Below are 16,904 nucleotides of genomic sequence, written 5' to 3'. Positions count from 1 at the left end.
AGTTTTGTCAGCCAACAATCATTGAACAAAGGCGATATCTAGCATTAGCTGTTTGTGGAGATTTGACAAAACCAAATTTTTTATATGGGACCACTGATAAATACGGCTTGCGCTGTGTGTTTGGAAGCGTATTTGCTTGCATCAGAACTTTCTTCATATTAATAAGTCAATAGATAATTTGTTTTTTATTATTTTGTACAAATGTTAAAATATTATGTCGCTTTTTGATGTAAAGAATATTTATTTAAACAAATTATTTATACAATGTTCACATGTTAATGTAACCGGTGTTGTCTATTTACGTCTTTTTCCCGATCAGCATAGTTTTCAATACCATCAATATGCGCCATGTCGTACTGCACTTCTACGATTTTACTTAAAAGAAATGCAGAAACCTGGAGACCAAGTGTGTGATTTAGAAACTCTCTTTAAATGATCGATGAAAGATGGCCGAATCTCCTGCTGCGTTTAATTCTACATTACTGAAAGCCCTCCGCCGTAGAGACTTGCCATCAGCTGGTTCTTCATCAAAGGGATTTAAATTGCACCTTCTAGCTTCAATAAATGCTTCCTCTTCAATGTGATAAATATCAAACAGTGATCTACCTATAATACAAAACATTTTTGACTTGACCTACTGTAATCGGAGAAACTTTCGCGAATTTTACCTTTTCTTGCGAAAAATTAGAAATCATTTATTCGCAAAGTTTTACTAATTTTCTTTTTAGTTTATCCTGCAAATTATATTCATCTATAGATTTTTAATTTTTTTATAAATTTGATTTCCAAGTTTAAACATGTTAAAAAAACTCCTTGTTCCCTATAACATCTAAAAGAATTTCAAATATTTCGTATATGTCGCGAAATATCATCAATATTCATTCGCGAAATTTTGTCTAGAGAATTGTTTCGCATTGCGAAGTCCCACTGAAGTATCATAAATTGCATGTGCTGGCGTGGAGGTCATGGTGGTAAGCTGGGTAAAACCGTGAGAAGTGTAGATGTTTGTTTCCAGGGCCTGGGGACGAAATATTATTTACCTAAGTGATAACATGTCCAAGCAGGTTGAAGTACTGGGCTTACTAAATATGTGGTATTGTTTATTTGCAAGTCAGTTGGCGAAATCTGACTAGATAGCACAGCGTTAATTTACAATTTGTCTTCCTTCTATTATCGTTTTTTTTTTAATTCTTTTACGGTAAAACTGACATAAGCCTAGCATCCTAAGGTACACATCTGACATGCAAGGAGCGGCTTAAAATGCTAATGGGTATTGACTTTTTGCTGAATATATCTCTCTATACCTCTTTCTCTGGCGTTTGAAGTTTCCTTGATTGTGTTAATTCGTTCGCGAATATGGTTGAACTCTTTCATTAACCTCTTGTCTTGCTCTTTTAAGTATTTCTAAACAACAGAGTTTGGATATGCTAAAAAACTCTGCAAATGAAGCATAAAACCATTCAAGAACGTGGCAATTGAGGGCAGTCGTAAACTAAAAAAACTTTTTGCACAATTTATACAAAAATCTTATCGTCAGTAATAAGATCTCCGCAACTTTAAAAAAATTATAGCATGGTCTTTTTAGGGGACCTATGCCCTTAATGAACCAGACTTTTTAGATAAAAATAATGAATGAATTAAAACTATAGATTTGTGTGGGTAATTCAGTAGGCAATCGAGGCAAAAGAAACTATAATTACGAGTTGTGAGAAAAGCCATGTTAAAGCTTCCGTCATATCTTCAATTCTTGTTTCCTCATTTCGATCATCGTTTTTTAACTTTTGCAAGATTTCTGTTGGCTCCATGTTTCTTTCCCCGTTTGTTGTGTAATAATATCGAGAAATCTTTTAGCAGTTGGTTGTTTTTATAAAACAAATTTCCACGGATGACTCTCTAATCAGTTTATATATTTTTTATTCGCTTGTTGACTCACAAAAAACATCGGCAAATTCCTTAATACATTCGCCTTGACATAACTGTGACACTGTGTCAGTTTATTTAACTTTTCACCTTAAGTTGTTCTGACAAGAATAATATTCACTTAGCTGTCCTGATAAAACAAGCTTTCCAAATCGAAACATTCACCGCATAGAATTTAAATACAAGAAAACAAAAACAATTATCTTGCCTTATCAACCTTGTTTCTAGGGATCTTTTCTTCTATATGTTATATTAAAACCGAGACGAATAAACAAAAAGCACTGAGAACGAGGTTGTTGGTTTAAGGTTTTAAGGTTTTGCCTGGATAACAACATCTGTTTAAGATTATTATTTTTCTTGTTTGTAGTTATTATATTAACTATAATAAAAAGGAGAGATTCACATTTAAAGAGTTTGTTTTGGTCGGTTGTTGTGAGCAGAACTCAAATAAAGCTAATTAAGAATAATCAATTTCTATCTCCTCTGTTTAACAGAAAGTCATAACAATTAATAAATCTAAAGCTAAATTCACACTGAAAACGCAGTTTCTTGCAGCATGTCACGTCGCCGCATGACTTCTGCAATTTTTTGTTCGCATTAAAGTTAAAAGACTCCGTTTTATTTTTGTATACAATAGAGAAAAACAGGAGATCCTAGAATAACAATGAAAATGGTCATTTTAGCATGCAACAACGCTAAACGCTGCGGCAAGTCTGGATTCGATCCAAACTTGCCGCAGCGTCATACCACAAACAGAAAGTGAGTATACGTCATTTAGCGGCTACTATAGATAGTAAAAACGCGCCGCGCGCATAACTTTTTTTTTCAGTGTAAATTTAGCATAACACAGCAGTGTAGCAACGGTCGGAAAGACAAAACACAATCAAATTATTTATAAATTAACTTGTAATGATAGATATTCACTTCAATATCTATTTCAATTTTGTTAGAACTAGTTTAAACAATAGGATTAATTTATGTATATACACGATAAGCTCTCCAAACGATGGCAGACCTCCGAGTTCAATAGCTCTGAAAACTCTTTTATTTGTATTATGACTTACTGTATGACATGACAGGGTAGGGTGTGGCAACACACCTACCCTGTCACACCTTCCCCTCTCTTTTATTTAATATTCTCATATGCTTTTTTTCTTAAAACCCTTACATACTCTAGAAATATATTTTACATTTGAAACTTTATACTTTTGTCTTCGCTTGTAAGTTGGTGTGCTGGTTATCGTTTTTCCGTGCTGTTGTCTGATAAAAAAAAAAACTATTCTTTCATCTGCAGGCGTAAGAATCCAAAATGTCGTTGAAAAGTTTTATTTCTGAATTATCTGTGGTATACAAAAGCGTTTGTGAGTGTTTTTTACAAATGAGTTATTCCAAAAATAAATAGTAATAATTGCGTTTTAATTTTTTCAAAGATTACGGCGTATCATTTAGCCGCAAAAAAGGAACTGTTTCTCCTTAGTGACGAAGCGAATTTTTCGACGCATTCTCTCAGAAACATTTTTTCAACGGCGAAATTGCTTCTGAAAATTCTCCTGAAATGTTCTAAGCTTGGTTACAATATCTGGCGTTAATTTGCGTGAAAAAGGTGTGCTGAAGTTGTTTTTCAACGCCTAATAGAAACGTCTAAGACTCATTATAGCGTGCCAATTTTTCTAATTTTAACGCGAGTAAACGTACACAAACTCGTGTAGAAAAGAATTGAGCATATGCACACAAACGTTTCTACGAAGAAATTTTTGGACAAAAAAGTGTATCGGTGCAAGATTATATCTTTCATATCGCATCGCCCTCACTTCGCAACACTAACTCAAAACAAAACAAAAGTTTTTTTCCTTAATTTTTCCTTTTTTTATTTCATTCGCCTCTCTCACGAAAGTTTATAACAAAATACCCTCGTTGATGTTATTAGGAACATGTCATTAACGAAAGGACTTAAAGCGCTAATTCTAGTTTATAAAGGAAATGCGCTAAATACTCATAATAATTTACTTCGAAGTCAGAAAAAAAAATTCTCAGTTATTTTGCCGCCGGTTTTGGCCATTTTCACTAATATTCTATTCGTGAGGCCGGATTTTTTTGCCGGCGTGTGAAGTAAAGTTCGATCTCAGCACCTTTTACTGTGGGGCTAGAAGTGCAGCGCGGTTGTTGAGAATCAAATAGCCCTGGGGACGTGGTTGTATGGGTGTGTGGATTTTGAGGGTTGGGAAGCGTGCAGCCCTCTTGTTTGGGAGCAGGAGATTAAACAAGTTTTGAAAAAAACCTCTCTGTAGGAGTGTGACTAGCATTATCCAGTCTCCACGAAGGAAGTTGTGCCGAATATCGAGTTACCGCGGGAAAGATCTTCACGAGGAAACATGGTGCTTGCCACACGAGTATTAAAAAAAAACCAGCTGCATTTGACCCCGTGGTATAGTTAAAGTGTTTATAGTAGTAGACAAGCCTTTTCTATTTTCCTTTTAAAAAAGCATCTTATGTCCAAGCTTGTATAGACAGTACTTTATAGACAATAAATCGGGTTTTGTTTTCAATCAATCATCAGCGCAGTGTGGTGTGTGTGTGTGTGGAGCTGGCTGGACACTAACACGCGTTTACTTAGCTATATAAGAGTCAGTAAAACCCAATCTGAATCTAACTATTCTAATTTGTTTATACTTTGTTATTAATAGTAGGAACATGCCTCAAAAATTTTACTCAAATGTTATTAAGGATAACAAGTTACGTGTGTAAAATGTCCATTAAAGTTTGAATATGAACTATGTGAATATTTTTTTTATATTTGTAAGCTTTGGTTCTCGAGATATTTAAGTCAAAGTAGTACTACACAGTCCACATGACTGTCAATGAGGACTTTCTGTTTAGTAAATTATTACATTGCCTTGCTTTTCGATTGCCTAGCTAGCTATTCAAATTTATTATGAGATTTTTGTGTTATTTTTGTATTAAAACATCTTGTAAGACAACAGGTGCGTCCTTTAATTTGCTAGTTTTGAAAACAACTTTAAATGATAATTTCCAATAAAGTGCACTGGAAGTGATTTTGTGAAAGCAAAACAAAACAAAAACAAGCTTGAAGTTTTTTATTGCTTACCTACTTTCAAATGTTGTTAAAATTCTAAAGAATGTTGTTCTACTGAAATTTAGCTTGTCTTCTTTATCGCTGAAACCTCACAATGAGTTTAAATCACTCAGAGAAGACGAAGGATAGAGTTAACTTCATCCATCCATACAAATCCTGTTGAGCTATGTATACTCTGTGTGACATCACAAATCAACAAAATATGTACGAATCAAGTTACCTTTTGTTCAATAATGGCTACAAACATTATTGTTATCGTTGTGAGTGGGGAAAAAATTGACATTTATAATAAAAAGGATAAAAAAGAAAAAAAATTGCCATGTTGCTTTCATCCTATGTAATTTTTTTTATTTGTTCTCCTTTTCAATTTGTTAAAGACCTAATTTTTAATGTTGATTTGACTATATCTATCTATATGGCGAAGTCAACATTAAAATTTTTCATTATCTTATTTGCAATATATAAAGAGTTTATTTTTAAAACATCAAGATTTGAGTAAGGGAGTATTTTGTCAATGTTGTGTGTATGGCTGAAAGCGTAATTGCAAAAATATAATAAGAAAGTTTTAACAACAACAATTTCGTGAAAGGAGAACAACTTGTCAGACACAAATGTTGTGTTGAAAAAGAATGTGTTGAAATGTTTACAGGAACTTTAAAAATATAGGAAAAATGTCAGGAAAATCTTTTATAAAAGATAAGAAATAATGATAGGGATTTTAAACTTTCAAGTAAGTCCATGTAATGCAATTGCTTTTAATTTTAATATGTTTTTTAATTTCAGTTTGTTTTATTCATTGTTTCTTTCTTATTAATCATGAATATTGCATTATATTTTCTTGCTTGAACAGTAAGCTATAGTTATCAGCCGTTAACATAGAAAAAATAGGAGAAAAAATTCAAAAACATGAAAAGAACAAGTCAAGTTTAATATTTTCAGTATTAATATTTAATTATTCCCATTTTCAACTTGTAGAAGCTTTTACCGTTCTCCTTAGTTTTCAAATAAACTTTACTGTTTTTAATAGTTTTGATCTTGTAGCATGACAATATTTTGCTTATGACAAGCCATAGTTAAGTGTTAGCATTATCTCCTTTTCGTTTTTTTAAAAAAATACAAGCTAGACTAACAAATGTGACATCACAAAAAAAAACATTAACAAAAAATATTATATTTTCTTAAATTTAAAGTGTTTACAAGTTCACGATTTTTACTGATATTTCAATTTGATCTGGAACTTTCTAAAAATGTTTCGTAAAACACAAATCATAAACCCTGTGTCAATCAAGAATAGTGCACACAAAGTTATAGTGTTTTGGGTGTTTAAATTTTTTAAGTTATAACTTTATTGCAACTTCAGCTGAAACAAAAACACTATCAATCAATATTATTTTATTTTGCAGAATAAGTTTCCATGGGAGTTTAAAAATTAATCGTGACACCATACATGGGACTTTTTTAACTTTTTAAATGGCTTAGTCTTTTATCTTTCAGTGGCATCTTTGCAAAATAAGTTTTATCATGAATCTGAGCATTTGAGAAATTGAAGCATTCTTTTACGATGTGTTACTTTTATTAGGTAAAGGAAAATAAAATACATTTTTTACATCATAATGGGTGCCTATTTATCTGCCCCTAATACTGAAAAGATTTCTCTTGATGAATCACAAGGCCAGTATCAGTTTGGAGTCTCTGGTATGCAGGGATGGCGCATGTCAATGGAAGTAAGTGTTTATTTTACAATATTTTTAAATGGATTGTCTCTGATACATATTGTGTTAATTTATTGCATTTGCATGGTTTGCAAAAAATTACTTTTGATTAAAACAACTTTAAATCACCAGTATGATTATGTTTTTTTAATCAAATTTTGATTTGTTCCCTCAGAAAATTATTTTTTAATTTTCCGTTGTTTCCCTATAATTCTTTTCTTCTAAGTTTATCTTGTAAATAATTCTATGGATGTATTGTAAACATGTAATCCACTGTTCTGACAAGATATAGATGACAAGTTTGTGAAAACGTTGTTTTCCTTGTTTTTTTAGCCACTTAAATGGTTGCTACCGTATTTTCCGGATATAAACCGCACATCTTTTAACCCGCAGCTGAGCTTTTTTAGGGAGTTACAAATCAGATGCTACCAGATAGCCTGCACCTTCGTATAACCCGCATTGTGTTAAAAAAAATTCGGCGTATTTTTACTTGCCCGAATCATTTTATAAACACACGCGTGTGGTTTGTTTTTTCGTTTGTTTTTTAGTTCTGTGTCATTTTTTTCATGCTGGACGTTTAAACTTGTGGACCCCAAACACGAGAACCGAGTGCCTGAACTAGCGACTCTCTCAGTCTTAACTTCCTTGTCTCTGACTGCCAAAATAATAATAAACAACATAATAAGTATCACGGTTGTCTGTAACAGCGATGCATGGAACATTCTTTTTTCGTGTTTATAAAATTTTGTTATCCATTTATATCTCAGCAATCACAGTGTGCATCATAAAATGAATGGTGGCAATGGGGAGGAGATAGTTGCTGTTAAATAGGAATATATATATAAGACTAACCTGTAGGTTATCTTCGCAATAGTTCTTTCTGTGTATAACGCAACGCTAAATTAGTGTGATTGATTCAACTCAACACTATTGAACACCACTCTGACTAAACACAACGAATTACCAATGATACTGGTTCAACACAATTAAAACCCCACCACCAAGTGATTCTTATTAGTAATCGCCTAGATAGAAGATCAACAGTTGCATGTGTCTTATTAATTGTATTTTTAATTTATTTTTCATATTTTCAATGGTCACCTGTTGCTTGAATATATCGAAGATAAAAAAAGAAAAATATCATTTATACATTTAATTTTAACATTTTTCAATATTTTTACCAGGAATTATTAATGAAGTCCTGAGCACTAGGTTGTGAACTACATGTTAATAAAACCTAAAAATGATACCTATACTGCTCTATTACCAAAAGCCAATTATTTCAATGTGCCCAATGTGATTGCAAAGATATAAATAGATTAAAATTACATTCAACACAAAAGAAAAAATTATCTCCAGAATTGTGTTTTAGAGAGAGCTCCTAATAGTAGCACTTGCAAGCAATAGAAATGTAAAGCAATTTCACTATGTGAGAAAATTAAATCACATGAAGTAAGGGAACTACGTATCGGATCGCGCATGTAGTTATATTATTCTTTTGTGTTCCCTACTTTCTTCCCAGACCATCACATATACTATTGCTTTGTTTCATTCTGCGTAATTTTATAACGTTGTTTTAGTACTACAAATAAACTGACTGAAAAAATAAAAATTATCATATAGCCCGCACCACATATAAACCCACACCAACAGTGGAAATCTTAAAAATCAACATATAACCCGCAGGGCCATTTCTTGAATAAAACTATGCCAGGGCTACAAAAAGCACCCGTTAAAAAAATTACGAGTGCTATGGTGTGTGAAAAATCGCACTCGTAAGCAAAATTTATGTGAATATGTGCGATGTGAATATCTGCAAGTGTGATTCACATTTAACTTTTTTTTGTTTACCACAACGTTATATGTTATTTAAGCTGTATAGAAATGAGGTTTAAGTCTTGCAAGAAATGTATGATTAAAAGAAATATAAAAGGCAAATTTTGTGTTGTGCACTCTCATTGTGTATGAATAAAACAATTTTTTTTTTAATATTTATTTTGAAGGGCATAAAGATGAATATTCAAGTCATACTCTTCTTGTGTACGAACAATTATATTTGTGGGCCACCAAGAAGGTGTTTTCTTCAGCCACCTGGTGGTGAAAATATAAAAATACATTTCAATTATTGCACAACATCTTTTTTTCTGCTATTCAAAAAAATGTTGTGAAATTGCTTTTACTTTCTATTGCTTGCTAATGTTATAAGCTCTCTCTGAAACACAATGCTGGAGATCATTTTTCTTTTGTGTTGAATGTAATTCTAATCTATTTATATCTTTGCAATCACATTGAGCACATTGAAATGATTTGCTTCTGGTAATAGAGCAATATAGCAGGTATCATTTTTAGGTTTAATTGACATGTATTTCACAACCTAGTGCCCAGGACTTAATTATTAATTTCTGTTGAAAATATTGATGTTAAAATAAATAGATAAATAGTATAGATGATAATTTTCTTTTTTTATGTTCGCTACCTTCAAGCAACAGGTGGCCACAGAGAATATCAAAAGTAAATATAAAATATAATTAATTAGACACACGCAACTATCTCCTTTTTATTGCCGCCATTCATTTTATCGTGCACACTGTGATTGCTGAGATATAAATAGATAACAAAATTCTATAAACATTAGAAAAGATTGTTCTGTACATCACTGTTACAGACAACCCGTAATAAATATTATGTTGTTTATTTTTATGCTAAAAAAATACATAAAAAAAACAGAATTTTTACTTTAGGTTTAATAGCCCTTTTTATCATTCTATAATATTTTAGAAAAAGAAAAAATTTACGAGTGCGATAAAAATCACTCGTAAATTTTTTTACCAGTGTGAGGGCAAATGCGCGTGCAATCACACTCGTCTCAAGGAATGGCCTGGGTTATATACCAGAAAATGCGGTAACATAGGTCAAAAACATGTGTATTTTTTGTAATTAATGCATTATAAATAAAAATGCAAAAGCAAGCAGCTAACAAAAAATTAACAAGACTTACCCACAAGGGAAAAGATCTAAAAAAAGTTACAGACATGTCACCACTTCGTATGAAGTGAACTATCATTTGCTGTTTTAAAAAATGACTAAAGCTTTATATAAAAAAAATAAACTTGTGCTATACATGCTAACAATAAAAACCACACAAAGATATTTCTAATGACGGGCGAGTATGTACAGTGGATACAATAAATATAATTCATGAGTGGATAATGGAAGTCATCAATCCTGTGGCAAACAAAACTCTTCTTCGCCTACTTTTGCCATGACTGTGATATAATACAGCGGAAACATAATGGCAAAAATTTGCCGTTACTGAAATGCAGTATAATGGCAATTTTTCACAGACTATAAATTGTATTTTTGTTGATTTGCAACCTATTTAAACCATAAACATACAAAGAGTGTGATATCTTATACTTGCTTTTCACAGAATTAGCTATAAAATTTGTGTGTCAGCCATATTGTGCTATATCGATAAATGGTAGGGAAATAAATCCATAACATTAAACAATGCTAAGTATAGCTTGAATTGTTTATGGCTTTATAGCCATAATAATTCCATTTAATCAAATTGCTTTTTCATTTAAATAGCTAAATAACTGTGAATAATTATATTAAAAAAAAAAAAAATCGGCAAAAATTTAGTCCACTGAACATGGTAGACCATGTTATTCTTTGATTATGTTAAAATTAAACGATTTATAACATAAAAACTTGTACTGTTTGGAAGCACATTCCAACTAAAAAATAAAGCTGTACTGCATATTATTGTGCACATTAAAAGTTTTTTTTTGTTTATTTTCTAATTTTCCATTATTTTCCTTTTTTTATTAATCTGTTTACAGGATGCTCATTGCTGTCTACCTGATATTGATGGAAAAAACAATGCATTGTTCGGTGTTTTTGATGGGCATGGAGGTATAATATTTACTTCAGTTTTTTTCATGATCATTTCGATAATCCCAGTGCTAAAAAGAGAAATTTAGCTTGAAATAATTAGGCAATATTTTCAAATTTTGTCAAAACACAGCAATAAATCTATGCAAGCCTGGCTGTGAACAAAAGTAGTTGCGTTTGGTGCACATCGTGCTTCATAAACTTGCAATGATGTTCATTTAACTTTACCTCTAACGCAATCCTAGAAAAAAATTCATATATTTAAAAACTCTTTGTATCAGCTGCTTGTATGATTGATAAATATATATGATTTTTTTATTAAGGCAGAGAAGTTGCTGAATATTGTGCTCAAAACTTCGACAAATTTTTACTTGACAATGAGTCTTATCAAGAAGGAAAGATAGATGCTGCATTGAAAGAATCTTTTATGGCAATTGATGAAGCAATTACTAGCAAAGAGGTAAAATTTTCTCAAGAGCCATGTTCAGGGAGTAACAGTCCTTTATTAAATCATCAAAGAGAATCCAAACTAATAAATAAATTTGTACTGAAAGATCTATCATGTCAAGACCAACTAATTCTGATGCAATACGCATATATTTCTTTCCATTGCAATGTCTAACATAGGAAAAGCTGGGTATATAGCAAAGGTCAATTTGTGAGAATTGCAGACAAATATGAGAACTAATAATTTCAGAAATACAATTAGGAATAGACATTTTTTTAAAATTGTGGTTAAGTTAGAACCGTTAACTTTAATTTAGAATTAAAGGAAAATCCACAAACTCTTTGCTTTCTGGATGCTTTGGCTCCATGTTTCAGGTCTTTTCATAAAATATCTATCGTAAAATATGTAGCTTTAAAAACAAGGGAAATCTTATTCAGTCATATATGGATTGAAGATGTTTAACACTGTAAACTTTCCTATATAATGAGAGTAATTTTCTTTTAAAATGTGTGAATTTATTGATATATTATTAGGTTATAGAAATATTAAAAACACTTGGTGGACTTACTGAAGAAGAAAATGAAGAGGAGGAAGATGAAGCTGCTATGCTTCTTGAAGAAGCACACATGCCATTAGAAGAATTGTTACAAAAATTCAAAGTAGTTAGCTCTTGATATTTTTTTTTAATTTTTTACGTTTTGAAATTTTAGCCTTAATAGATAACTGTGTTAAACCATAGGGCAATGTTAAAGAAAAACTAGTAGAAAATGATATTTTACTTGAGAAGGAAGAAGAAAAAGAACCTGTGGTTAATGGTATAAATGGACATGGTAAAAGTATTGTTTTAGTTTGTTTGTTTTATCAGTACGACAAAATGACAACCCGGAAACTCATACAAATTTAAATGATTTTGGTTGTACTCTAAAATAAGTCAGTAGAACTTTTATAAAACTGTAAAATAAGGTTTAAAAAGAGTTTTTTGGCTTTATAAATTAATTTAAGGGTATAGTCTTTACCATATTGATCAGTCCATTAACATGTTGTGACTGTCACATAATGTATAGTTTCAGCTGTCAGGAAAACATCAAAAAAATTTAGATTTTTATTGCGTTTTTGAAAATTGGATAGGACCCTGTAATGTCTTAACCTCACACATTTCTTTGTTGTTCATAAAAGTAATAAAACAGTTCAAATGCGAGTTACTTGTTTTTGGAATCTTAGCCGTAGTCTGGAAGCAGAATACAGGCAATTTTATTGCACAAGTTATGAAATTTTAAGCATTTTTAAGACTTTGCTGATATAACTTACATTCGATTTTGGTCAGTAAATATAGTAACATTGTAGGGAAATTGTAAAGGTCGTGTGTGCAACGTCTTGGAATAACAATAAAATTGCCCTTAGTCAGCTCCCAGACTAATGTGAATTTTTAGCGAGTGTAATTATTTCTTTTGACACTTGACCATTATTTCTTAGAATCATTAAATTCTTCCTCAAGATCTCGCAAACAAAGGAAACCAGTAAAAAGGTACTCATAAAAAATTACTTTAACCTCTATCAGTTTATCATATTTATTTTTGTTCATACTGAGTATCTGGCATTTAAAGAATATCTTAGGATTCGCACCAGCGCTAAGTAATTCCTGCAAATTTCATTTTCCTTCTTCTAGAATCTTTCAGGTTTACATGCTCTGCTGCAAGATAAATTTTGATGAATAACACTCACCTTGTTAATCATGTTTTTGTGAGAGATCTCCATAATCTCCTAGTGTTTATGCATTGGGTTAGCTTTCCAATCCTGCGCTAGTGTAGTTGACATCTTAAAAAAGCTGCTCGTGTAGAGGCCCACTCTTGGTTTTTAGGAATCTTGATGGCGATCAAGATAGTTCGTCAGCTGCAACCACCATTGTGGGTGGAAGCTCTTCCAGTTCTGCCACAGCAACCGAAAGTGTATCAGATTCTGCCTCGAAGAACACTACAGAAGAAGTCTCCTCCGTTTCACTTGTAGCAGACTCTTCATCATCCAGCACCAGCGCTGCTACTGAAGACTTGAACTCTTTGGCAGGCTCCAGTTCAGGAAATACAGTAGATAGTAAAAGTAACGATGACCCTGATTTTAACGTAAGTAAGCCATTGTTGTATATGCTAGTATTTCAGTGTGAAGCTATCGTCATAACTCTTTTCTAGGCTGAAGAAAAAGATGGTGATGATGAAGAGGACAGTGATAATGGGGATGAGGATGATGGTGAGGAGGATGAAGAAGCATCAGAGTCAGATAGTGAAGAGGAGTTTGAAGATAGTGAGGGAGTAGAATTTCAGCAAGGATCAGACGAGGTATTCCATTTGCTGGAACATTTTTTAAGTTTTATTTTCTACTCAAATGCTCTAACATTTGCTGTTATTCTTTTAAAAAATCTGACCACTACTACTGCCTTTACAAAGTTTTTGTTCCTTTAATTTTTTTACACTTGTCTGTTTACGGAGTTTTTTCTGTGTTTTTGTTTTCCGTGGAAAAAATTGTTCAGTGGATGTGTTGTAGTAGTGGCCAACTAATATGGTATCGCGAAAATATTTTTTATACTTTGTGTTTGAATATTCAAATGCGTCAATAAAAAACGTTAAACAGACTTTATGCTTTGATAAATGGGACATCAAAAGATGTTTTATAACAACATGCAAAAGTAGAGTTATATGTACGTTTATATGTCCGCAAAATTTTGTTATATACACATTTAGTAAAGTTAGCTTGCTAGATAGAAGTTGTTGCACTAGACCTTTATAAGAAGCATATTTTTTTGGCAAGCTTCAACTATATACATTTTTTACATACTTTGAAGTATACAAATTATGCACTAACTATTGTCATACGTGATAAAAGAAACCTAAATCTTGATTAGTCTTAAATATTTTAGGTACAAAGAATTTGCTAGACATTCTTAAGGTTTTAATGTAAAAGAAGAATGTCCAAATATTGATTATGGTATCAAACCTCGCCTCAACATGTTTTGATTTTCAACACTTCATAAGTCTTATGTGCATAATTCCTTGTATAAGCTTAGCAAAAAACAGATAGATCCACGCTGTACTTGCATACGCAGGTTTTTAGGGCTGGAAGACATCATATTTTATGCAAATTAAATATTTAAAGTTTGCAAATTTTGGAGAAACTGGCACACTTCTGACTTTCTCTGCGTTTCTCAGATATTCAGATTTTATTCTCGACTGGTTTTCTTGTTTGCTGTTACTAATTAATTGTCATGACATGACACTTTTATTGATAAGATGTTTGATAAATAATCCTAGGAAAAAACTCCCCCTGTACTATTAAACAATAGTTATGGTGTTCAAGCTTTTCTTAAACTTCCCCCAGAAATCTATAAGCCAATTGTCCGTAAAAAAAAAAAAGAATTATCCTTAGCGTTGACTTTTAATTCAATCTATTACTATTAAATGAATGCTGTTTGTATAGAATGAAATGGGTGACTTATTTGATTTTTTAGGTTGGAAAAGACAGCGGAACAACAGCTATTGTGGCGTTAATTCACAATAAAACGTTATACGTTGCCAACGTTGGCGACTCGAGATGCGTGTTGTGTCGAAATGGTAAAGCTATGGACATGTCAGTGGATCACAAACCGGAAGACGAAATAGAAAAAAATAGGATAGAAAAAGCGGGCGGCAAGATAACAATGGATGGGCGTGTCAATGGCGGTTTAAACTTATCTAGGGCGATCGGTATGTTATTAATTCGAATTACATTGAATGTTTTTGTATCCCGTAAAGGGCAGCTGAAGTTCTCGATGGTTTAACAATTCATTTAAATTATCTTCGTATAGTATCATTCTCAGCCTCGGATTTCCTTAAACATTCGAGTAACCAAAATTTATGTTGTTGATTTTACTGTGCATCCAACCTTTCGTAGGCGACCATACTTATAAACAAAACAAAGATTTATCACCCGAAGAGCAAGTCATAACTGCTTATCCTGATGTTAAATCAATAGAACTCACTTCGTAAGTTTTATTTTATTCTTTTATACCACTAGACGCAAATTTCTTTATGATTAGATTTTAACTAATTTAAATTAATTTTACGGTTTCGTATGTATTTCGCGGTATATCTCAGCTAAAACATTTTCCATGTAAAAAGTTCCTAAATACTGTAAAACTCGGAAATTCCTCGATTTACGTTAAAGGGAAGAAATTTTTGCGGAACTCATTTTTGCGATTAGGAGGCAATTTTCGAAATTAAAACATATCTTTTTGATTGGTAGCTAAAAAAATTTTGCGAATGTTTAAAAAATCTATAACAACGTAAAGTATATCACAAAATACCATCAACTTAGGTGGTTGTGCGAACAGATTACAAAATCAGAGAATTTAATTTAGCAAAAATAAGTTCCGCAAAAATGTCTTCCCTAAAGGTTTATGCTGTTATCTCGAAAAAGCGCTATTTTGAACAATATGATAAAATTTCATATTTAGTGCTAGTTACCGCTCATGAAAAGCGATAACTTGCTAGCGATCGCTTTCCATTTATACAAAATGTTACCGCTCATTTTGTTAACGCTAAGTGAAAACCAAGCTAAAGTTATACGATCATTATTTGTATTTTCAGCGATGATGATTTTATGGTACTGGCTTGTGACGGTATTTGGTAAGTTCTCTGCTTTCTCATATATCGTCATATTTACTTGTCATCAAAAGATTACTCTACTCTCTCCATTTGTTGTTTTCAGGAACATGATGTCCAGTGAGGAAGTGATAAATTTTGTAAGGGAAAGAATCAACGAAAAATCAGAAGAACAAATAAAATTGTCAAAAATATGCGAAGAGGTACTTCTCTCTTTTATATGATAACCCTTCAAAAAGGTTGGAAACTAACTTTCACTATTTTTCTCTAGTTGTTTGATCACTGCCTAGCTCCAGACACAGACAACGACGGGTCTGGTTGTGATAACATGACGTGTACCATCGTACGATTTAAACACGACAGTGAGAAAACATCAACGTCACAAAAAAGGACACTGGACAGTGATGTAGACAGAGAGTCTAAGAAGGCGAAACTGTCAAGCATGGATTGATCTATATCAAAAGTAAATTATTCTATGCTGAAGATATATAGTAACTTTTACAAAGTGATCCAATGGGGACATCCAGATTAATTGAAAACTTCAACGATTTATCAAAGCAACATTTCGAACTCACTCTGATGTATGAACGTTACAAACATTTTTCAGGTTTACCACAGTTTTTCACTCCAATGATATGTGTATACACGTGGTGTTTTTACAGCGAAATATAGTTTTTAATCGATATTTTATTTAGCGATAATCTGCTCGTGTAAATCATTCTGCATAGGTCATACTATTGCGTTGAAACGACGAACATTTAATATTTTTATACTTTTGTGTAGTACTCGATTCCACTACTTTAACTAATCCTAAAAGTTTGATAAACACGAAAATTCGTCTCAAAAATTCGCATTGCAATTAAGTTAAGGAAGGAATAAATGTGAAAGAAAAGATTATGAAAAAAATGGTTTAATGTTTGTGAATTTTCTTTGTATCTATTCACAAAGACGGCATTCACAATCCCTTTGACTCTTTCACAATTTGGCTGTAATTTCATTTCGTTTTTTATCTAGTTGTGGTTATTCTACCTGACGTTATAGTTGTGCTGAAAGAGCTTTGAACTAAATGCAAAACAAGACGTATGATATTCGTTAACAACCTCGCGAATAAAGTTTACAAAAAGCTGTCTATCAAATTTGATTTCTGTTACGTAGTTAGACACGACATATAATATTTGTTACGCACTGCGCAGTTATTTTTCAAA

The 16,904-nt window shown here is 32.1% G+C and overlaps 2 protein-coding genes across 2 annotated transcripts; one reads left to right on the top strand and one right to left on the bottom strand.

Moving 5' to 3' along the window:
* Positions 1–174: 174 nt before the first annotated feature.
* On the bottom strand, positions 175–2,099 carry LOC130654817 (uncharacterized). The gene is made up of 3 exons (XM_057457455.1): positions 1,701–2,099; positions 1,305–1,404; positions 175–606 (listed from the first exon to the last, which is right to left on the bottom strand). Exons 1-3 carry the CDS (start codon positions 1,803–1,805, stop codon positions 416–418), a joined length of 396 nt encoding a protein of 131 aa, XP_057313438.1. The 5' UTR covers positions 1,806–2,099; the 3' UTR covers positions 175–415.
* A 4,477-nt stretch (positions 2,100–6,576) lies between these two features.
* LOC130653838 (probable protein phosphatase 2C 3) lies at positions 6,577–16,384 on the top strand. Its single transcript, XM_057456341.1, has 13 exons — positions 6,577–6,738; positions 10,572–10,644; positions 10,947–11,083; positions 11,605–11,730; positions 11,811–11,901; positions 12,545–12,596; positions 12,930–13,188; positions 13,255–13,401; positions 14,568–14,802; positions 14,990–15,080; positions 15,685–15,723; positions 15,806–15,902; positions 15,971–16,384. The coding sequence occupies exons 1-13, from the start codon at positions 6,628–6,630 to the stop codon at positions 16,148–16,150; spliced, it is 1,638 nt and encodes a 545-aa protein (XP_057312324.1). The 5' UTR covers positions 6,577–6,627; the 3' UTR covers positions 16,151–16,384.
* The last annotated feature ends 520 nt before the right edge of the window (positions 16,385–16,904 follow it).

This window comes from Hydractinia symbiolongicarpus, chromosome 8, assembly GCF_029227915.1.
Source record: "Hydractinia symbiolongicarpus strain clone_291-10 chromosome 8, HSymV2.1, whole genome shotgun sequence".
NCBI classification, from domain to species: Eukaryota; Metazoa; Cnidaria; class Hydrozoa; order Anthoathecata; family Hydractiniidae; genus Hydractinia; species Hydractinia symbiolongicarpus.
Note: the sequence above shows the minus strand (reverse complement) of the source record. Positions and strands in the feature narration are given on the sequence as shown.

Coding starts and splice junctions, on each gene's coding strand:
- LOC130654817 (XM_057457455.1), bottom strand. CDS start 1,805: ATGGAGCCAACAGAAATCTTGCAAAAGTTAAAAAACGATGATCGAAAT. Junction 1,405..1,700: donor CATGGCTTTTCTCACAACTC/GTAATTATAGTT, acceptor TCTGTTGTTTAG/AAATACTTAAAAGAGCAAGA. Junction 607..1,304: donor TTCAAACGCCAGAGAAAGAG/GTATAGAGAGAT, acceptor TTTGTATTATAG/GTAGATCACTGTTTGATATT.
- LOC130653838 (XM_057456341.1), top strand. CDS start 6,628: ATGGGTGCCTATTTATCTGCCCCTAATACTGAAAAGATTTCTCTTGAT. Junction 11,902..12,544: donor TAATGGTATAAATGGACATG/GTAAAAGTATTG, acceptor ATTATTTCTTAG/AATCATTAAATTCTTCCTCA. Junction 15,081..15,684: donor AAATCAATAGAACTCACTTC/GTAAGTTTTATT, acceptor TTGTATTTTCAG/CGATGATGATTTTATGGTAC.